At 39.8% G+C, this 22,926-nt stretch overlaps 1 protein-coding gene across 5 annotated transcripts; it reads left to right on the forward strand.

The window, feature by feature from the left end:
• Nucleotides 1–348: 348 nt before the first annotated feature.
• mazb (MYC-associated zinc finger protein b (purine-binding transcription factor)) lies at nucleotides 349–19,841 on the forward strand. 5 transcript variants are annotated; one of them, XR_015848031.1, is made up of 9 exons: nucleotides 349–546; nucleotides 1,288–1,399; nucleotides 1,504–1,717; nucleotides 4,114–4,220; nucleotides 8,201–8,448; nucleotides 9,167–9,230; nucleotides 10,572–10,743; nucleotides 13,279–13,674; nucleotides 19,675–19,841. XR_015848031.1 is itself a non-coding variant. In XM_088323751.1 (8 exons), the coding sequence occupies exons 2-8, from the start codon at nucleotides 1,358–1,360 to the stop codon at nucleotides 13,614–13,616; spliced, it is 1,176 nt and encodes a 391-aa protein (XP_088179877.1). In that variant the 5' UTR covers nucleotides 349–546; nucleotides 1,288–1,357; the 3' UTR covers nucleotides 13,617–13,842. The 5 variants fall into 5 exon arrangements, 4 of the variants coding, with proteins under 4 accessions (XP_088179877.1, XP_088179875.1, XP_088179878.1 ...); XM_088323751.1 differs by lacking the exon at nucleotides 19,675–19,841 and having other exon boundaries at nucleotides 1,288–1,390; nucleotides 13,279–13,842; XM_088323749.1 differs by lacking the exon at nucleotides 19,675–19,841 and having other exon boundaries at nucleotides 350–546; nucleotides 13,279–13,842.
• Nucleotides 19,842–22,926: the final 3,085 nt, after the last annotated feature.

Below are 22,926 nucleotides of genomic sequence, written 5' to 3' on the forward strand. Positions count from 1 at the left end.
GTTTCCATATTTTGTATTCTTCCCTGTGTTTTTAGCCCTTGTTTTCCGTCTCCCGACAGCATTTAGTGGTCAAATATTACACACTGTGCCTTTATGCATATTAGATATCATATGGACGCAGGGAATTTTTTTTGAATGCTTTATTGAAAATGACGCATACACACTGCCATTCAAAAGTTGCACCGCAACGTTGCGTATTTGAACCAAATGCACAACCGATAGAGCTAAATTAACAAACATACCAGGGGGAGAAAACGCAAGTTACATAAAAATATCAAGATGTTTAAAAAATATGAGTTTGAATGGATATTGGGAATGTATTTTTCCTCTTCCATTGTGACGTCATTATTGCAGGCCGACCGGAAGACTCGCCGAGCACCTCCCTTTAAGACTGGCCCGACGCTAGGTCGTTGATGAAAAAAAGAGAAAAGGAGGAAAAAAAAAACTGTCGTGGCGGCGGCGCTGGTACCGAGACGCCGGGGAGGGAAGCCGAACCGAGTCCCAACCGCGGTTCCATCTAGCCGATACGGAGGAGAATCAACAACCGTGAGTGCCGACACGCCCGGGCCAAGGAAGGAAGGAAGGGTGGGGGAGGAGGACCGCGAGGACTGGGAGGCCGCGGGAGACGAAAGCCAGAACGGGGGGAGGACGCCCTATCCCTTTAACCAGCGAGTGGGACATAGCGGCGCGAGAGAAAAAGGAGAGGAGGGGGAGAAGAACGAGGAATTAAAAAAGAAAAGGGAAGAAAAGACACAGGGGTGGGCGGAGGGAGAGCAGGCGATAAAAAAAGAAAGATGACATCCTCGCGGCTGAGCGGCCGAGGTGGGGCGACGGGCCGGGGCCCGGCGAGAGCGCTCCTCGCCCGGCCCGCGGCTTGACTCCGACGACGAGGCTTCGGCAAACCACCGAGCGGCCTAACGGACGGGCTCGGAAAAAAACAGACCGACTCATTAATTGACTCATTAAAACAAAGCATGTCTTGACGGGGAGGACAATTACTTGTCTTATAACCCACATTTGCTGTCCCGTGTGACCAAAAAAAAACGACTTTTATTTCACGTAGAGGAGTGTGAAATTCCGACCTTGGGCTATTGGGATTGATGTGTGTTTGTGTGGCCTGATTCTCGTTGAGTTAATCCAAATAACATCGTTGGTTTCCATTGTGATGAGTCGAATCACACCGTCCCGGCGATCTAGGCCTACATCTATTCTTTTCAATTAAACCCACCGTTTTTCGATTTGCATTTCAACGTTGTGGGTGACTGCTCAAGAAATTTCCATACCCAGGGCTGAGCCAAATCATGCCAAAGCTGCCCTCCTCGATCCAGACCAGGAACTGATTTGAGAGCATCACAAAATGGATGCTGCGTGGAGCAATTTCCTCTTCCAGGTAGGCTTGGTGAGAATCTTTTTTGTTCTTTCTCCCAATGCACATCGTCACTGGTCACAACTTCAAGCAATGGTGCACTTTTGTAGGGTGCTGATGGGTTCTTGTCTCTCTAGAATGCTCCCACCCAAAACCAAGTGGAGGGGAACCTCCAATCGGAGCTCCTGGCGGTCCACACGAGCTCTCCCCAAACCCCACCCACCGAGCACATAGCTCAGCCTCCCTCCACCGTGGACACCACCGCTCTCAAAGAGGAGCCCATGCCCATCGAGGTCCACGGGGCCGAGCTGCAACCCGCCGCGAATTCTTTAGGGACGCCGACGGATGCAGGTATGCCGGTGCTGTCGTGTCGCAACCGCAGATGCACTTTTAAAAAAAGCGTCTGCGTGACACAGGACTTTTCCCTTCTCCTTGGATAGTTTTGCAGAAAACCATGAACTTTAGATTACCATTATCATTAAATCCATGCTATGTAATGTACAAGAATACACAGGTCCTTATATGCCATGTATCATGATACACAGAACATTGTGACCCCCATATTTTGCAGTTTTGGGTTCTAAAAGACAACCACATAATGACATATGCAGATAGAGGATAAATTGATAATAATTGAGCCACTCCTAGAATGTTTAACCTCCAAAGACTCAAGCTTCTTGTTTAATGTGCGTTTCATATATGTGGAGGCCAGGTCTTAGGAGAGGTCAATGGTGTATGTATATAAATATATATAAAATGAGGAAAAAAATGTTCAGTGCCGACTTCTTTTTAATGACAGAAAATATTTAAACTTTATTTTTTCCTCTAAATTTTTTCTTGCGATTGAGTCCTACCTCAGATTCACAGAATGCAGGCAGTCGTGGACCACTATATTTTGTTTATTACCAAGTAATTTGTGTGTAATTTAAAAAATAAGTAAAACATTTAGTTTCACTTTTCCTGGGTCAAACTAAGCATTTTGAGTGACCAAAATTGTTTAATATGTGCGGCCATGGTTAAAATATTTTATTTACGACTAAAAGAACAAAAGTAATGACAGACAACCCCAAGGCATAACCATAAACATCACCATCAAACACCAAGTGCTTGAACCTGTCACATATCTTGAAGCTGTCATATCAGAAGAGGGGTCAGAACCAGAAATCATGGCCAGGATAGCTCAAACCACAGCTGCCTTTGCCAGATTTAAACCCATGTGGAGGGACAAGAATATAGCAGTGAAACCAAAGATCAGAATCATGCAAGCGCTGGTTACTTCAGTCTTCTTCTACGCTTGCGAAACATGGAAAGTAAAGAAAAATCCAGACCATGGAGATGTGATGCTACAGGAAACTTCTAGGCATCAGCAACAGTGCGCAGTACCATCAGAGGGTCCTCTGGTCCTTACAAAAAACTGTTGTCAACTGTATGCAGACAAAAAAATCAGTGGTATGGTCACAAAATTGTCAGGACTGGCCAATATAATTCTCCTAGGCACAGTCTAAGGGGGCAGAAGAGGAAGACCTAAAAAAACTGGGCCGATAACATCAACGAATTGACTCATGGCAACTTTGCCACGACCAAGATTAGGCCACGGACCATCAGCAGTGGAGGAAGCTGTGCATGGATGCGTCCTCAGCAGTGTCCCCTCTAAGCTGCGCGCGTGCGTAATTGCGCACTGCTCGCACATTCTCAGCGCACAAGAAAATCTAGCCAGCGCACAAAAATGAGGGCTCAAAATTACTAATTAAGAAGCGACTTAAGACAAAGTTACAGTGCATGAAGGTAAAAATACACGGGTTCCCCTGATGTTGTGTCCTAAATGCGGTATTTTGAAGTCGAGTCGAAGGAGAACGAAGTTGAGTAAAGTTAGTAGTTTGTCGGGGAACCGGCTTCTTCGGCTCGGCTCACTCAAAGAAACCGGCTCTTTCGGGTCCTAAACGGCTCTTCGGGTTGTTTTTGCTTCTTTAATCCCAACATGACCAAATATTATGTAAAATTATGCACAAAATGACTTAAAGGAAGGGGGAATAGAATAAAAAAGAAAAAAATACCACAATGAAAAAGTAGTGAAAAGCTGAGAAAAAAAGAAACAAAAGGAAGAGAAAATAATAATAATTTCCAATGATATCAAGTGAATCTTGTTGACAACATTGTACTTCCACTAAAAAATGTGATTAAGTACAGTTCTGTATCTTAAAACCGACGAAATAAGCCCCCAAAAATGTTAATATTATGTGACAAAATATATCAGGAAATAAAAAGAAATGGATATCTTGTGAAAGAATTGTAAGAACAAACGAAGTTTGTAGGCCGTACAACCTTTTTAATAGTACATGAGTCAATTCATTCAAAAGAGAAAAATAATTTTGCATTGCCGGAAACTCAGCAAAATGTAACTTGATGAAAATTACAGGGAACATTGGTCCTGAGTGTTGCCCTGAGGACTAGGTTCTGTTAAGTGATCCTTCAACTTGAAGTGACAACATAAACTATGAATACAATACACAAATCTTGCAATGTATTTCTTTAGTGCCCTTCAAAGTCAGATTGTTGTGCTTTTTTTCGTGTTTTTGTGTGTTCTGTAAATGTTGGGAGACGGGAAAAGACGACTATTTCTACTTTTGTCTAGAATCTTGACTAATTATTACAGCCCTATTACTCTAATGTGGCTCTTGGTAGAAAATGAGTTTAACACCCCTGATCGAAAGGAACTAACTCCTATTGTTTTGTTTCTTTTTTCCTAGTGAAGCCCATGTCCCGGCCATCCCGCGTGCCGCACATCTGTCCCATTTGCAACAAGCAGTTCAAGAACAACTACAACCTCCGGCGGCACCAGTCGGTCCACACAGGGGTACGCATGAAGGACAGGGCCAGAGAGCAGGCGGAGGGGGTGCAGGAGGCAGCCGCTGGCCAGGTGCTGGCGCTGGTCCCGTCGGTGATGGCGGTAGGGGCCGGAGGGAGTGCGGAGGGGGCCCCCAGTGGGGCCCTCACTCTGCTGCCACTCTCCGCCCTCCCCCTTCTCGCCTCGACCGGCTTGCTGGCGGGGGCCCAGCAGGCACATCTTGGGAGTCAGGATGGTGAAGGGGTTTCCATGCCCAATGTAATGGCTAGTGTTAATCCCCATGCTCTGCCTCCTGCTGCTGTCGTCATGGCCGCAGGGGCGACAGTACAGGTGGGTCAGGGCCTCGTGCGGATGGCTGTTGTCAACCCCGAACCTTCGAGCATGTTGTTTCTTGAGCTACTGGCCACGGGGATGCTCCGGTTGTGGATGGCCTCCAAACCTACCATTAGTGAACATGTAACACCCTTCTTCAAATGCCAGATTTTTGTGTTTCATTTCAATGTACTGATTAACTCTCTTCTTCTGTTTTTTTTAATAGAGTAGTCCCAAGTTCTAGTTGAAGGCCATGTATGGATTATGGAAATTTGTTACTCTCTGCCGCGATCTCCTGGCTTAGTCATAGTCGCAGCCTCAGTAAGCTCATTTATGATGCACAAGTATGTGCTTGGACGCAGGGCTTTGCAATTAACCAAAATGTTATCAATATTTAAATGTGACGTAGTGCGATTTTGTAATTGCAAGACACTGCAGTATTTTTAAGTATTTATAGCTCAGTTTGTGATCACACCCTTTTTTATTATTTGAGTGATTGAGTGTTTGGCCAAACCAGAATTGGCACAGTTTAGGTTTTAATGGGACTGGCCAATTGGGGGCAAGTTTTAATGGCACTAGCCGATAAACGCTATGCCACACACAATAATGGTCAGCAGACAGCAACCTTAACACAGCTCTCCAGAAGAGAGTGCTGTTTTCTGAATGTTATAGCATGTCGCTACGATTAAGTACCCACAAAAAAACAAAACTAGCAGGAAAATGCACTTTTCTTTCAAAATCGAAATTTGCATCAAAATGTCAATAATAGTCTGAAAAATCACAATTGTTTTTTCCCCCCAAAATCGTGCAGCGCTTTAAGATGCCCTTAACTAAAGTTCTTTTTACCCCCCATCTATCTTGGGGTTTGGGTTGGTTCTTTAACTCTACCATAAGTAGACCTTCTCTTTCTTTCACCATTTTCATGCTACATTGAAAAAGAGGAATTGAAAAAAACACATGCAGTGATGAGCATAGTGTCACTCTTCACCACTGCCCCCATTCCTCGAACTAGTTTTGTTCCACCCCGAGCAGGTGTAATAAACATAAGATAAAAGCAGTTCTGCACAGTGGAAAATAAAGCATATGGCCTTTTTGAACTCTGTTGGGCATTGTAGTACATACTGCACTTAATAGAGAAAATCTTGAACTTTCAACTTTTTAAGTACGTGTCAAACAACGCACCTCACCTTTGATTTATTGGTTTCTTATTAACATACCACAAAATCCATTTGAACAAGGGTGTTTAGACTTTTGATTGCCATTGTTGGTAAAGGAATAAGGGACCATAGACAACTCTATCCCCGTAGTAAGGTAGAAGAAACTTGCCAGAAGCTACCACCACACTCCCCTGCATGTTCTCTGCAAATAAAAATCAATTAATATTTGTAGCGAGTTATTAATGAAGCTGAATGCTATTAATATTGCCACATATTATGGTGCTGATGTTTTGTGTGGTTTGAAAATCATGTGGCTTCCGGAAATCCGGCAAAATTGGATGAAAGCAGCTTAACTCGTGTTGGTTCTTGAAGACATTTCAGTTTTTGTTTTAAAGGGTGGGCGATTACTGATACCAGGCTATGATTTTGCAGATACCAGCCTTACTTTAAGTTACTTTTATTTGTGACAGTGGCTGTAGCTCTACACATTATATACTGTACTAGAAAATATAAATGAAATGAAAAAAAAATATGCATGTTATTAACATAATTAAATAGAGAAACGATTAAATATTTATTTACATATTGTTGCGGGAAGAATAGTACCAATACTAGATTCTTTAGTACGCCTAGATGCAGATACCGGGTATTTATCAGGGTGCCAATGGAACATACATTTTTATCCCCTTCTGAAGAACATACCAATATTTCAAAGTTGAGACCTTTTAAATATTTTGAGTTTGATCAAAGGCAAATTATGATTCTCCACAATAATCACTACTTTCTTGTTCCTGTATCAATACTTGTATCAGCCACTGTGGAGTACACATACCTGTAAGGGTGGTATTGACCCCTATACCTGATATCGGTACGAGGCTGTTCCTCAAATGTATGTTGGGATTTAATTCTTATTGTTTTAAATTATATCACTAATCTTTTTTGGGTGGGGTGAAATTTTGCATTCTTTTGGCATTTTTGTCTTGTATTGATGCCTATTCAAGAGTTGTATCACGTTTGTATAGGTCCAAGGGGAAACAAGTTTTGTCAAATATCTCTTTTTAAAAGGCTTCCAAGTGATTACAGTTCAGAAATATTTGAAAAGAGGCAAGAAATACTGGAAATCAAGTGCTTTGGAAAGGTTGAAGCATAGTGTGAAGTTGCCGGTCGGCAAATTAACTCGTTCAGTGCCATAGATGGTTTTTGTTTTTTTTCGCTTTGCAAAAAAAATTCCCGCCTTGTCTAAAAATGTCGCTTATTGTATATGTATATAGATGTTTTAAATTATATTTTCACTTATAGCTAAATTATACTCTTAATACAAAAATAAATAACAATTTCCTCAATTTTCAGAAAATGTTGCTTATTTTTTCTAGGTTTATGAAAAAAATTAATAAAATCAATAATAATTTTACCCCATTGTCAGAAAATGTCGTTATTTTAATGATATTGTAAACAGACGAGATTTTTACTTCAATTTATAACTCAATTACACTCTCTGAGGTTTTGAGTTATTCCTTGCCCTCATGTAGGTTTTGGATCAGGGGATGGTGTCATATTAGTCTGTAGTTTGCAATAATCTGTGGTCTGTGCAGCCCTTTGAGACTCTTTTTGATTAAGGGCGTCACAAATAAACACGACTGTCTAACGTAAATAATTTACCCCAAAATGTCGCTTATTTTAATCCATTTTTCTAATGTACAATATTTTTACTTCAACACAATTACACTATAATTGCAAAAATATAATTAATAGTTTTACCCCATTGTCAAAAATGTCACTTCAGTTGTTTTTCTAATAATATATTTTTACAGAAATCCATGACACAAATTGTCTAATTGCAAAATGTATGATTACACAATATTTCGTTAATTTAGTTTGGGTTTTAATAATTTAGGAATTTTTTTACTTATAAATATAACGACTTCTTGGGGATAACAAAAAAATCTCAATCCACTGTCAGAAAATGTCATTTTTTTCTTATACGATATTTTTGTTTATATTTTTAACTGTATAAATTAAAAATAAAACATTTGTCATCTAGCAGATTTTATAAGATTTTGCATCATCTTTGTGGAGGATATTTCTTAAAAGGACCATGTGTATTATTTAATAACAACCTAACAACAAACAATTCAACTTAGATAAAGTATCTATCTATCTATTTGACCACTAGATGTCATAGTCTTTTTACGTCATAGTCTTTATTTTTTGATCATTTAAGGTTTTTTTAGGGGTATAATCTTTTTTTAAGAAATGCAGAATATGTCGCTTATTTTAAGTATGAGTAACCAATTTTAACATATTTTTACTTGAATTGTTAACTAAATTGTACTTTGAAATAGGCAACATTGTCTGTTCTAGCACTTATTGAGATGTATTTGGTGGGGGAAATGAAGTGGAAATCCGTCCTTGGCGCTCAACGAGTTAATGTCGATCCAAATCAAATATGAATGTTTTGGCATGTTTATAAATGTATATAATATTTAAACACTCCGAACTACCGCTTGTTCCCCCTTTTAGCGGCCCGCCAATCAGAACCCCACACCGGTGAGGAAAAACCACGCCTGCGATACTTGCGGCAAAGCTTTCCGCGACGTCTACCACCTGAACCGCCACCGCCTTTCCCACTCGGACGAGAAGCCCTTCTCTTGTCCCATTTGCCAGCAGCGATTCAAGAGGAAGGACCGCATGAGTCACCACGTGCGATCCCACCAGGGCGGTGTGGAGAAGCCTTACATCTGCCCCCACTGCAGCAAGGCTTTCTCAAGGTGATGGCAGCTTTATAATTTCCCCGGAAAAAAAACTTACTTCCAGGACTTCAAAAATAGTATCTTGTCCGGATATTTCATTGGAGTTTTTTTTATTTATTTTTAAACTGTTTTCATAGTTAGTTTTATAAGACACATTCACCTTGATTATATAAGCTGGCCTAGAGCATTGGTTCTCAACTAATCATGTCAAGTCACATGTATTCAGGGTTGGGCAGGGTTACTTTAACCTGATTACTTTCAATTACTTTTGGATTACTCCAATACCAAATATGCTAATAAAAGACAAAAGAAACTAATTATGAATAAATTACTACATTTTGTGCAGGCTTGGGGAGTAACGGAATACATGGAACGGCAAAAATGATGTTGGCAAGCTGTTTGGTCGCATTTTATGTTAGTTGCTTGCTGCAATGAATTTTCCAATAACAAATAATACACAGATATTGTTAATACGAAATATAGGTAATTCATAAGCTATAAAATTGAAGTGTGTTTTAAGCCTAGATTAAACAGTTCCACTGAGGTTGCAGATTGAATCGAAGGGCATTCCACAGCACCGGGGCCCGTATTCCATAATGACAATTTTATTCAAACCGCATAGAACACATAGTTGTTGGAAAATTTCTTGTTGACATATCCTAACCAATTTATTGCTTGTTTCAGTCTTTGTTTTTTATTTTTGCATATAAAAAATGTATTGCTTTACCACCCGCAGGCCTGACCATCTCAATAGCCACGTGCGCCAAGTGCACTCCTCTGAGCGGCCCTTCAAATGCCCGGTACGTTTATCTTGACTAGTGCATGTGTGTTGTTTTCACTGTTCACTTGGCAGCTGGGCAATTCCTTCATTTACAGTCTTGTCACAACAACAATGAACCTGTTTACGGACCTTTAAAGGTCATGGTTGTGTTACTTTTTGAATCTGAGAAAGCAAGGCCCAGTTTCCTTCTGACAGTGTTGTTTTAGAAAGGATTTTGTTATAAAATACTTTATTGACAAAACAATTAATGCAGAATGCTTTTTATCTGACCGATAGTGAGCTAACATTTTGTAGTTGGTACATGGAAACTGTAGCTGGTTATAATGAGAAATCCTGCAAGACTCTAGCTAATAGTTTTCTGACCGTATTCAGGTTAAAATTCCTAAACCTTTCTCTGCAGATATGATGTCATGCACAAGGTCCACTTGGAGACTGCAGTTCTAATTTCGGCCACCCGTGGCGATAGCGAGTCATATATTATTACATTATTATTATTTTTGTACTTAGAAAGTTTAAAGAGTGTCTTGTGTAATTATCCCTCACTATAACGCAGTTCACCTTTTACGGTCTGGCTGCTTCAGATTTTCATCATGCATTGTGTTCTGCATTCTGATTGGCTAAACAGACCCTAAGAGAATAGGTACTGTCAAAAAATAAATACATTTTTAAAGATACAGTATACAGTATTTCTATTTGTGAAACGACTTCTTGTGCCTGTAAAGAGAGGTTTGTTCTTCGTTTTCAGTTTATAACAGTGTAAATTGTGTAAAAAATAAAGGTTTTTCCTTAACAAATTTTGAAAATCACAGGTTCATTTTGGAACGTTGCCTTGCGATAAACAAGGGTCGGCTGTATTCCCATTTTTGTTGTCATCCCAAAAATATCCCTTTTCACATACAACCTAGAAAGTTAAACAAATATGGTACCGTTTTTTTTTTTTTTGTTAAGCTCATGGAGTTTTACGATACTCCCAAGTTTACTGCAACGAGAGAAGTGTTATTGTAAAATAGAAAATATGAGAATTCAAGCTCAGTATTAAAATAAAGCACTCATAAATTGATCACTTGGTCATGGTGTGGGTTCCATCCTGGGAACGTAAAAGGAAGCGATGAGCCTGATGATGATGAAAAATGAGCTTTAAATATATGAACATTGACATTATTTGTCAGGGGTGTTCAATTTAAAATAAACAATGTACAAATAAATACATTCAGTGGTTAATTATAGTCCAGGAATTTCACCCACACACCTCCAAAAAAGCAATTGGTTCCAAAATGTCCCAAAATAGCATAAGAAATTAATTTATCCACTGCTTGGACCCATTCAACTCACCTGTCAGTTTTTTTTCTTTCTAACCCAGACATGCGAATCCAGCTTTGCCACGAAGGACCGTTTGCGCGCGCACATGATTCGCCACGAGGAAAAGGTTCCGTGCCATATCTGCGGAAAGCTCCTGTCGGCGGCGTACATCACCGATCACATGAGAGTCCACAACCAGTCCCAGCACCACGTCTGCCATTTGTGCAACCGCAGTAAGCCCGTCTTGGCCTACCTTAGGGGTCGGAAACGTATGGCTCGCTAGCTCGATATTGCTCTTTCACGAGTACATCTGGCCCGGTGGTAAATTGAGAGCTAAGCTGATTTTCGTTCATATTGGTGTTAGTGCCAAAGCCGAAACGACGCTGTACACAGATGGTTTGGTCCTGAATAAATAGGGCATTGTCCCAAGGACAGTTCACGAATGGGGTGTTGCGCCAACCATCACAGTTTTGGCTTTACGTCTGTATATAGGGTGGGATTTATGGAAGCTCATTAAAGATTGTACAGTGGAACCTCGGTTCTCAACCATAATCCGTTCCAGGACCCTGTTCGAAAACCGATTTGTTCAATCACCGAAATCGTTTTTCCCATTAAAAGTAATGTAAAATTTTTTAATCCGTTCCAACACCCTGAATGTTTACCATGAACGTAAACATGAAGCTAACCCAGGCTAATCGTACATTCGCGTTAGCGTAATCTTCCGTACGAAAGATTACGCTAACATGAACGTGTAAAAATAAAAAAATGAGGTCGTTTACACGTCATTTAGCACCCGGGTCTCCACAAAAAGTGATGAGCGGATAAAGAAAAGAATTATGAATAGGATTTCTTACTTTTGTGGTGGTCTGCAGAAGCCATGCTCTATTCCCTCGAAAGAAGGGAAACTCGCACACCTTCTTCATATTTTGCTATTATTTCTTTCTTAAATGCAATAGTTGTACGCACTTCTCTTCTTTTTTCACCTGTAGCAACTTTGCTGCTTGCACCGACCTTCTTCGAAGGCATAATAAGGGGCTAAAACACTCCGTTCACCGATATTAAAATCGAAAGTGAAAAGAAGCAAGTGCGCACGTGATAACAGTTGGTCACGAGGGGTGGGGGCAATTTACACGATCTACACCCGTACGCCGCTCAGCATCGCACCCTAGCGTACCGGCGTTCGAACTCTGATTTTTTTGAACGAAAAGCGAAGCAAGAATTTTTCTAAATTTTTGGTCGAGAACCGATTTGTTCGAACTGAGAGGCGTTCGAAAACCGAGGTTCCACTGTATATTCAATGTTAAGAAAACGTATGAATGAAAACCCACTGAAAAAACTGAACACCTGAAAACGCCATCCAAGCACCCAAAAACTAACAGTGCAGGAAATAAAATTTGCCTTAGCAGCAACTTGTACAAAATTACTTAAAAAAACTAAAACAGCTCCCTGAAATGTTTTCAATAGCCTAAATGAATACATCACAACCAACATGACTTAAATGAACTCGAAACAAAAAGTGCAATGGAATTTTAACAGATCTTGCAATTTGAAAAGTGTGGGCACTCCTGTTTTAGAGCCAGATTGACAAACTAATGTTCAGTGCTCATCACTCCCACATTGGTGTGTTATTTTATGATATCTCTCAATCACAAACACACACACTTGGTTAATAAATTAGTTTATAATAACATTAGTTTATCAGTCTCTACATGAACGTACCTCTCTAAAACAAGGCTACTACACTTTCTCTTGATCACACACACATTTTTCTTTCACGGACATAGGCATGTCGCTCGCTCCTGCTTCAGTGGCTACTATCAAATCAGAAGGCCTGAAATGGGTGGGGGAGGAGTTTTTCAAGTTTATTTCATGAGAGCAAGGCTCCGAGTGGGGAACAATGAAGCAAGAGAGAGAGACTTAATAATCGGCTCGTGAATAAATAAAAAAATGCTGATACCCATATCCGTCAAATTCACAAATATCGGCGCCGATAATTGGCTGGCCCGATTATCGGTCGACCTCTAGTAAAAATGAGCTAAAACGATCTTCAATGTGCTGTACGAAATCTTTAACTTTGTTATTCTTTGCCGCCATCTTCGGGCTTAGATCGCAGCCTCAGTCAGTTCTTTCATGATGCGCGTGCAAGTACATGTATTTCTCAGATGCGCCTGAATAAATTCTTCTTTTTTAATTTTTTTCGGTGTTTGGGTTAGTATTTGCATTGTAGATAAAACGGGGCATTTTCATGCTAAACTAACAAAAAACAGTGATGATGAGCGTAAAATCTGTCCCCTCTTGCTGTGCTTTTCCTCCCTAACAGTGTTGCTAAAAATACGATAAAAACGGATAAACGCAGTGGGCAAAAAAGTATAAAGGGTGTTTGAACTCAGTTGGACATTGTTGACACATAATAGAGACAATGTTCCACTTTCAACCTTTAAGAACACCTCAAACGACGCACTAAGTTACTACAGGAAAACATTCAAGTGGGATATTTGTTGATATGGGACACATGCTCTGGCATTATTATCTCAAACATTTTATCAAGTCATCAAACGACACACCGTGAAATAAGATGCGCTAAAGAATTAGCTTTTGTCTGAAGAGAGGGTTTGGCAGTTATTGTGTGGCTCTCTCCAACAACAACATAAAAAAACTAAATATTTTATTGTCTTGGAACCTTGGGTCAAAAAGGTTCCTGACCACTCGCCTACCTGTTTCATTGACACCTCTGCCTAGTTTTATTTTGGACGTGTTTTCCCCCTTAGGTTTCACAACGCTGACCTACCTGCGCGTTCACGGCCAGAAGCACCACGGCCGGGAATGGACAGAGAGCCCCGGAGGAATGGCGGCAGCCGGCGGCGTGCTCGTCTGTCATCTATGCGGCATCCATTGCAAGACGCCCACCCAGCTCCAGGGCCACATGGGCACCCACAACAATAACCAGGACGCCCAAAGCCCCGCCACCTCCAATGTGGCCGCCAGCAGCTCCATCACCCTCAGCAACATGGTGACGACGCCTACCGTGTACGTTACGGGCGGCACGGTAGTCGACCTGCTGGTCACGGACTGCTCTAGCATCGCGGCGCCGCAGTCGCAGAGTTAGCCATAGGCAGGGCAGCGGCAGCAGCAGCAATAACTTCAGTCCTTGGAATGAGAGCAAGGTAAGAGGACGGATGCGCAGATGCTAATCAGGTTGCGGTCGGAAATGCGTTACATTTTTGTCACGTTTGCATTTCAAATGGGCATGGGCAGATAGGAGGTTCTGGCGGTACTAGAACCATGAATAAAAATATCGCTGTATTTTAATTACTATCCTGAAATGTAATTGTCCACAATGTAGCATCAAAGGAAACGGCGTTTTTCCACCCGAGAATACAATTTTGTTTTAAACAAAGGAGATGCATCACCATGCCATTATGTCTAATCATTGGTGAGATTTTTACAGGGTTTATACGAGTGCTCAAAATCCTTGAAAATGCTTGCATTTTAATGTTGTGTTTTCATGTATTGAAAGGTGCTTGAATTTTGGGTAAGGTGCTTGTAAATACTCAATTATTGACATTTTTCCCCACACCTGTCTGCTTAAAAATAATGCCTTCACTACTTTCTGGTGGCTTGGCTTTGTCATTGCAATTCTTCTTCCCTCGTGATTAATGACAGTTGACATTAATTTGTATGCCATTGTCCTAAGAATTGTCATCGCGCACAAAAGGAACAGGGCACTATGAGTTGTGTATTATTGCAATGATTACTCCTCACTAATGGACATTTAATATGGGCCATGCAAAAAACTGAGGTAGCCTTTCCCAGTGGTAAATTTTAACAGGAAGAACTTCTTGCAACTGAAAATGTAAGCTACATATTAGTGTCATTTTACCCTAACACTTTTATGGGAAGAGCTTTTTCTCAAAAAACACACATTGTTCAGATCCACAAACATATTGGCCATTTATTCAAAATCTAAAACTCGCATGTCTTGATAAATGCACACACAAGTTTTAAAATCACATCTGTAAGTCACAGATATATTTATGGCTCTGCAAAACACATGATTCACACCAGATTTCTTATTTTTATGGTTATGGAGAAATTGGAAGATTGGCTTTGAACTTCAATTGAAAAGTGCTTGAATTTGGCCAGGAAAAATGTGTTCAAACCCTGTTTTAGAACAGTCCCTAGTTAATTGTATTATCTTTTGGGACAACCCGCCTCCTTACACAAGTTTTTTAAAGCACTTGAATAAATGAGCCCTCATACAAGCTATTTTTAAGTCAGATAAAGCTTTTTTAAATCATTTTCACAATGAACTTTAGGCATTTAGATGATCTTTCATACAATAGTGATGCATTTTCTTATTATTTTGGAGGGGACTATTCTCACTCTGAATCAAGACGCCTGCCTTATGAAAACAAGTTGTTTCCCTATTGGTTTGGCATAAACTCTTCAAAGCGGTATCAGAAAGAACTGTGTTTCACATAAAATCTCAGAAATCTGGACTATAACAATGACTCTAATCCAGTTTGTTTCTGCTTTTCTACTTAGCAGTGTCCAGGTTTAGCCTGATCATGTATATTTGGATGAGTAGGACTTAAATTCAGGTTATTGTGAAACAGAATCAACTCAAACCTGGATTGTTTCAATAAGAATTTGGATAAAAAAATGACTTTAAGGTAGCAGCATGTATGAAAGCTGATCAGATCATTTGGGCTGCAATGTCAGTGTAGTATCAGTGTGATAGTTGCACCAGGACACACCAGACCTCTCCTAGGCAAACAAACCAGATGCATTATACACTGTACTATTTATTCTTTCAAAAATCACAGACAAAAAAATCTCTGGCATGTAAATGTGTTTATCCTAGTTTAATGATCCTTGAAAAGGAAGTTACTCAAATAATTTTCACTGGATGAACACTGAATAGTATCACTTTACTGTGAGACATGGACTAAGGGTCTGCACACTGCCTAGGTAAGGAAGTTTTGCACCCAGACCTAGCCATTAGAAGGAGGGGAGCGGGTGTTTGTTGCGCAAGAATGTGCTGGGATATTTTAGACTGGTGAATGGATAGAAAAACACTTACACCATATTTTTGGTGAAGAATTTGCATTTGAATTGGCTAAAAATTACTTTAGCTGGAGGAAATGTGACCTAATTATGGGTGACAGACCTGTAATTGAAACCTCTGTTTTTTAACACCGTAGTAAACTGTCAAACCGGTTATCGGCCCATGCCTCATTTCAAACAAACTTGGATGTGTCATTTTGAGCTTCTACAGTGAAGGTAGCGGTGTTGTTTGGTATATGCCCCATCACGTAATCACCTTCCAGTGTTGAAACGGTATGTAAAATGTAATTAAGCAGCAGTTGATTTATTCTTTTGTCTAATATACAAAAATGAATACTCACCAGACTTGCCCAGTAACTATTATTAAAGGTTTTAATATCCGGGGGATATGGCATTTGCTGACCAACCAATCGGAGGAAGTCACATGCTGATGTAATCATGGCAAAATTCAGAATCTGATAGGTCGATAATGACATAGTGACACTTGGTAGCTGAAATTTGATTTGTTGAAAAACGCTAAATAGAGGTAAGACCTTAACCTTGAGCCTGACCGGGCCTCAAACGTCAATCGTTGCGATTTGTGTTGGTGCTGGGATTCTCTCTTGCTGACTTTAAAAAATAAATATAAAACTTATCCACCCGTCATTGTTCTTTGTTTCTTCTTTTTCTGCGTCCGCACACTTGGCGGGGAAAGAGATGGGCGGAATCCATCGCGTGTATCCTCCACAAAGAAAGAAACAAAAAAACAGTGACGGGCGCATAGTTAAAAACAATAAGGTCGGCGAGAGAGAAACACTCCTGCTCTCGAATCCCTGGAAATAATATAAAAATCTGCGTTTTGCTTCAGGCTCCATCCCTCAAACCTGGGTCCAGGTCGTGCTGGATTTTTTTGGGGCACAATCTTACCTCTATCTTCAAATGTAAAGAATAGTTGAAAACATTTTGTTTTGACAACCCACCCAGATGGTCATACAGCTAAGCTAAGCATTTGCTGCTCTGTTCAACACACACCAGCGCTGATCTTACCTTTTTGCTATTTTTGCTTTGTTTTCCAGGTCATAAAATATAATTGGTGCTTATCTTAAAAACGACCCACACTCGCAAAAAAGATATTCAAAGGGACGGTATAGGGATGTGGGCAAGGCAGGGCTTCGTTAGCATGTTAGCTTGTTTGCCACCACAAATTATATGATTTTAATTATACAAGTTGGTTGCATTAGTTTAGTAGAGGTTTCTGGATCAGGATGTGAAGATGGCATTGTAAGAGGTAGGGCTGCACGATTTTGGAAAAAACCTTAATTGTGATTTTTCAGACCCGTTTTGCAATTTCAATGTGATTTTAGATTTTATAAGACAAGTGCATTTTCTGTGCTAGTTTTCTTTTTGGAGGAATCATAAAAATAATGACGTGCAAACTTGCCTCAAGATGACGTTATCACAGAGTAGACGACCGTAACAAACTAACAACTATACATCTTCAAATAAAAACAGAACGTTAGTTGAATACATTATTTTTATCGTCATAGTAGAAAAGTACAACAAAATTCAAAGGCTTCTCCTTTCAGTGCAAGAAAGCGATTGATAGAGTGCCTGGTGAGCTGCACACTAGCATCGGGTAACCGTGACTTCCGCAAGGTTTCCGCGTCCATTAAAATACATGAACCACGAAAGTAGCAGTTGTCCACAAGTAGTAGCTCCAGGTCATCCATTTTCTGAGTAATGGATCTGGCGCTCGTGACTAGTCACATTGGGCAGTGGCAGCTTAAGAGTGGTTAGCCTCTCTGTTAGCCTTTCTGTTAGGTTTCCCTCCCGACGCCGCCTCCGTCGATTCTTGGACGCAATAACAATCCACAGAGCACCCGCTGGTGATCAGCAATACCTTGTGCTCTTCTGACTTTCCTCAGAGTCCGATTTAATTGATAAATTTATTTTCAATGTAACAAACCGCTTAAGCTACAAGCTATCGCGTTTGTTTTGGTGCCCTTTGTTGCAAGACCTGTTCGACTCACAGCTTACACCAGCCTATCAGTTTTTGGCTCGTGCTATTAAAACTTGCCTCTGATTGGCCGGCGCTGTTAAATGCCCAAATAGTGACAATTCTTGCTGGCCAAACACTCCATTACTCAAATAACAAACATGGAACTATAAATCCTTGAAAAAAAAACGCTGTGTCTTGCAATTACACAATCGCACTACGATACAGATTTTGGTTAATCGTGCAGCCCTAGATGGAAGTACTTCTTTGGTAAAAGTTGAGGGATTCAAGCGCCTTTAAGACCCTTTCACACCGCACTTGTTACTAGCATCGTAGCGCCACCTTGATTGCTGTGTGTGAGAGCCTTAAAGTCATCCCGTGGAAAAATTAGGACACACGTTAGAAAATATTTCCAAAGAACAACTTGTAAGTCTACTTTAGAGGCTCCACATTCAAGGTTTGGTTCGCAAGGACAAAAAAAACGGAGATCGGAACCAGTTTTCCTGTGCTAAGGTCTTCCTTTCTGGATCACGCCGAGGACAAAAAATGACTTTGAATCAACACTTCAGCTTTTGACACTGCGACTCTTGCACCGGGATGAAAAAAAAAAAAAAAACTACCTTTTGCATGAAAGCAAGCTAACGCTACTTATCACTGCTAAATGAACTTTGGGGTTTCACTGACGTTGTAAACAATACATGTTTTCTTTGAAAAATGAACTATGTCAGCCATTTGTTTGTAACAGTCATCGCCATAGTCCCCCCCTTTCTCTTGAATTTGATTTGTTTGCCTTCCAGTCTATTGTAAATGTTAGCCATTAGATTTAGTGTGTGTAGCACCTACTAATTTTAATAATTTGACATGGATCTCACTGGCGGCATTCTCTTTCATGGTTGCGGCGGAGAAAGGGCTTTAAGTTCAAAGGAAGTGGACAATTTTTGTTTTTTTACTTATTTCCAGTTTTGAGTGAGCGTACCCTTGACATTAATAACCACGTTTCTTTTGTGTTGAAAATGTGTTCTTCCTTCCTACTTGTTGAGAAAGTTGTCTTTGACTAAACAATAATTTGACTTCCATTTACACGAAGAGAAAAAAAATACCTCTAGAAATCTGTACGGCTCTTGTGATGAATCTGAATGGCCTTATCATATTCAACTGCATTTTAATTCTTTTATGACGATCAGATCTTAGTCGCGGGATACATTAAGATTATCAATGGGATGTATTTATATTTATATTTTTATATTTCTCAACAGTATGCATGTCCAAAACGTTAGCCGGAAAAAAAAACAAGACAATGATGCTTATTACTGTCATACATGTTAGCTTATTTTGTAGATGAGCTAGAGTTCATGTTATTATTTTGTAATCTGGACAATTTCAAGTAAAATGGGTTTAACATGCACCGTGTCATGGTTTTATCTCTCAATTTTGGGGGACAATTTTGAATCTCCTGCTAAAGTAAAACTCATATTTAATCAGACTCTGATGGAATTTTGAAGGGACAGTGTGCTATATTTGACCACTAGATGTCAATGTATTTTGAAACAAAAATGTTTGCTAAAAAGAATGAGGAAGAAAACAAACTACGGAGACTCAAAGTGACCAAAATGCATTGTTGTTCCTTATTTGTTTTGCCCAGTCTTTGCGTGAAAGAGGGAAAAAAGACAAAAATGATAAAGGAGAAAAATACATAAAATGAAAGAAACTAGAAAAAGGAAAGTAGAAAGAAGCAGAAGAGAGAGAAATAATTAAAAGAGAAATACAGTTAAAAGAAAGAAAAAAAACAAAGAAAATGATGAAAAAAGAAAAATTGAAAATCAAGGGGAAAAACGAGTTAGTGCCAAAAAAAACAAGATAAGAAATGGGAAAAGTCAGAAAAAAGGTATAAAGAAGGAAAAATCAAAGACAATAGATGATAATGAAAAGATGAAAAATACAGTTCCCAGGATCCTCATCTTATGTCAAATACAGTACTTATTTCTCCACCTACAAGTATTTTAAAAATGCATTTTATGACAGTTTATGTTCTTTTGTTCATGATTCAAATCTTTGAAAGGAATGTTGTAGGTTTTTTTTTTATGTCCAGGAGGCACTGAACAATACACACTTTCCCTTTAAGGCTAATCCATCCATCCATTATCTGCACCGGTTATCCACAGTAGGGTTGCAGGAGTGCTGGAGCCCGTCCCAGCCGTCTTCGGTTGCCAGCCAGTCGTAGGTCACACAGACAACTCACTCGCTCATCACACCTAGGGACAATCTGGATCATGTTTTTGGAATGCGGGAGACAACCGGAGTGCCTGGAGGGAGGACATGCAAACTCCATCCTGGAAGGTCCGATCCCATGACTATAGAACTGTGCTTCACACGCGCTAACCACTGCGCCGCCCGGCTGCTTTAAGGCTAATAGTATTCCTTTAAAATCAATTAGCCCAATCACATCTATTATTAAACACACAATTATGCATGTAATTGCTTAGTTGTTTTTTTTCTGGTTGCCACATGTAGATGACTTAACCTCCATTCTGCACTTTTTTAAGAATTATCTTGTTGTAAAATATCTCATGTAGTACAATGCTTCTAAATTGTCAACACCAGGAAAATATGATTGCAGTCTAAAGCGTCGTGTTGGCGTCACTGCTTTTCTCGCTGTAATCTTGCCTTAATCTTTTTTTTTTTTTTTTTTTTCAATTCAGAAAAACAAGGGTTAGAAAATATAATCCCCAAACCAGCTGCAGAATTCGGATATCTGAAAAAAGGATGAATACATATGTCATTTGATACATTTTAAATGTACTAGAAAAGAAAAAATATATTTTTCAAAATATCCCAAAATTAACTTAATGTTAAAAGTATTTATTTCCCCAAAAATGATTATTATTGTAGAATTCAACTAACAATTTTGTTTCTGTTCTGAACAAAAAAAAAGTAAGATGCACTCTGCAAGATTTTAAAACGAATGTAAAAAAACGTTTCTTGCCTAAACAAGCTTTTTTTGGGCAGTTTTCACATCTGGGGTAACCTACTTTACTACCTGTAAAAAATGGTGCCGATATTTAATGTCATTCTGGCCTGGGAGAGTGGAGTATCATTCTGGGAAAAATAGGTCAGCTTTCTATGGCGTTTTCACATCTAGGGTAATCTCTATGATGGTCCCACTTTTCTTTGGTGGACGGACACAAAATAACATCCCATCTCACGAATTATAAGAAGGAAAAAGAGGAAATTAATATGAAATTATCTGCATTTATATAGCGCTTTTCAAGTCAATGACTTCCCAAAGCGCTTTACAATGTGCTTCACATTTCCCAATAGCGGCCTTGTATTGCAGCCATGTGAGGCGCTAAGCTGCTTATTGGGGGTATTAGGGGTTCAGTGTCTTACCCAAGGACACTTCGACATGTAACACGGACGAGCCGGGATTCGAACTGGGATCCCTTGATCCCAAGACGAGCGCTCTACCTCCTGAACTACTGAGGAAAAAGCATGAATAAAAAAAAAAAAAAAAGGAGGGGAAAAAACTTTTTGGGGGGGTACCTTTTTAGATTCAAATTTTCTCTTTTGTCTTTTCTTTGTTTTATGGTTTATGGTTTATGAAGCTTCGTTTGTTTTTGTACTTTACATGTTTTTGATTTGAGAAATGGTTTGAAAATATACATAAAGCCTCACAGTACGTATTCAAAATAAATCACTACAACAATAACAACAAATTTGAGGACAATTATGCCCTCTACCTTCTCCTAAGTCATGTTTATTTGTATAACCCAAGGGGTATGCAACCCAAAATGTTGAAAGGGCCATATTGGACCAAAAGAACAAATTTGTCTACGGCCACAAAAAAAAAAAAAAATCATAAGCCTTTTAATGAATGCAAAACATTTATGTATGTATATATATATATACTAGCTATACTGGACTGTCTCAGAAAATTAGAATATTGTGATAAAGTTCTTTATTTTCTGTAATGCAATTAAAAAAACAAAAATGTCATACATTCTGGATTCATTACACATCAACTGAACTATTTCAAGCCTTTTATTATTTGAATATTGCTGATTTTGGCTTACAGCTGAAAAAAACTCAAAAATCCTATCTCAAAATATTAGAATACTTCCTCAGACCAAGTAAAAAAAATAATTTTATAACAGCAAAACTAAATCAAACATTTGAAAATGTCCATTGATGCACTCAGTACTTGGTTGGGAATCCTTTTGCACGGATTACTGCATCAATCCGGCGTGGCATGGAGGCAATCAGCCTGTGGCATTGCTGAGGTGTTATTGATGCCCAGGATGCTTCGATAGCGGCCTTCAGCTCATTTGCATTTGTAGGTCTGGTGTCTTTCATCTTCTTCTTAACTATACCCCACAAATTCTCGATGGGGTTCAGGTCAGGGGAATTAGCAGGCCAATCAAGGACAGTGATGCCATGGTCAGTGCACCAGTTACTGGTGGTTTTGGCACTGTGGGCAGGTGCCAGATCATGCTGGAAAATGAAATACTCATCTCCATAGAGCTTTTCAGCAGATGGAAGCATGTAGTGCTCTAAAATCTCTTGGTACACAGTTGCATTTACTCTGGACTTGATGAAACGCAGTGGACCAACACCAGCAGCTGACATGGCTCCCCAAACCATTGCTGACTGTGGGAACTTCACACTGGATTTCAAGCAACTTGGATTTTGCTCTTCTCCAGCCTTTCTCCAGACTCTGGCACCTTCACTTCCAAATGAAATGCAAAACTTGCTTTCGTCTGAAAAGAGGACTTTGGACCACTCTGCAACTGTCCAGTGCTTCTTCTCCATAGCCCAAGTCAGACGCTTCTTCCGTTGTCTTGAGTTCAGAAGTGGCTTGACCATGGGAATACGGCTATTGTAGCCCATTTCCCGGACACGTCTGTGAACTGTGGCTTTTGATACCTGGACTCCAGCTTCAGCCCACTGTCTTTGAAGCTCCCTCAAATTCTGGAAGCGGCTCTTCTTCACAATTTTGTTAAGGCTGCGGTCATCTCTCTTGGTTGTGCAGCGTTTCCGGCCACATTTTTCCCTTCCAACAGACTTTTTGTGGATATGCTTTGAAACTGCACTCTGTGAACAGCCTGCTCTTTGAGAAATTTCTTTTTGTGTCTTACCCTCCTGATGGAGGGTATCAATGATGGTCCTCTGGACAGCAGTCAGATCAGCAGTGATTTAGTTTACTGAACCAAGCTGAGTGTTTTTAAGGCTCAGGAAACCCTCGCAAGGTGTTTCGAGTTAATTAGATGATTCAGGTGATTAGTTGAATAGCCTACTTGTATACATTTTCATGATATTCTAATATTTTGAGATAGGATTTTTGAGTTTTCTTAAGCTGTAAGCCAAATTCAGCAATATT

Source organism: Urocampus carinirostris, chromosome 19 (assembly GCF_059441175.1).
Source record: "Urocampus carinirostris isolate Australia breed hairy pipefish chromosome 19, RoL_Ucar_1.0, whole genome shotgun sequence".
Lineage (NCBI taxonomy): Eukaryota > Metazoa > Chordata > Actinopteri > Syngnathiformes > Syngnathidae > Urocampus > Urocampus carinirostris.

What these genes read in the sequence shown, in the direction of transcription:
- mazb (XM_088323749.1), top strand. Translation starts at nt 1,358, where the DNA reads ATGGATGCTGCGTGGAGCAATTTCCTCTTCCAGGTAGGCTTG. An exon ending in ACCAGTCGGTCCACACAGGG is followed by an intron (nt 4,221 to 8,200) that starts GTACGCATGAAG and finishes TCCCCCTTTTAG; the next exon opens with CGGCCCGCCAATCAGAACCC. An exon ending in TGCAGCAAGGCTTTCTCAAG is followed by an intron (nt 8,449 to 9,166) that starts GTGATGGCAGCT and finishes TACCACCCGCAG; the next exon opens with GCCTGACCATCTCAATAGCC.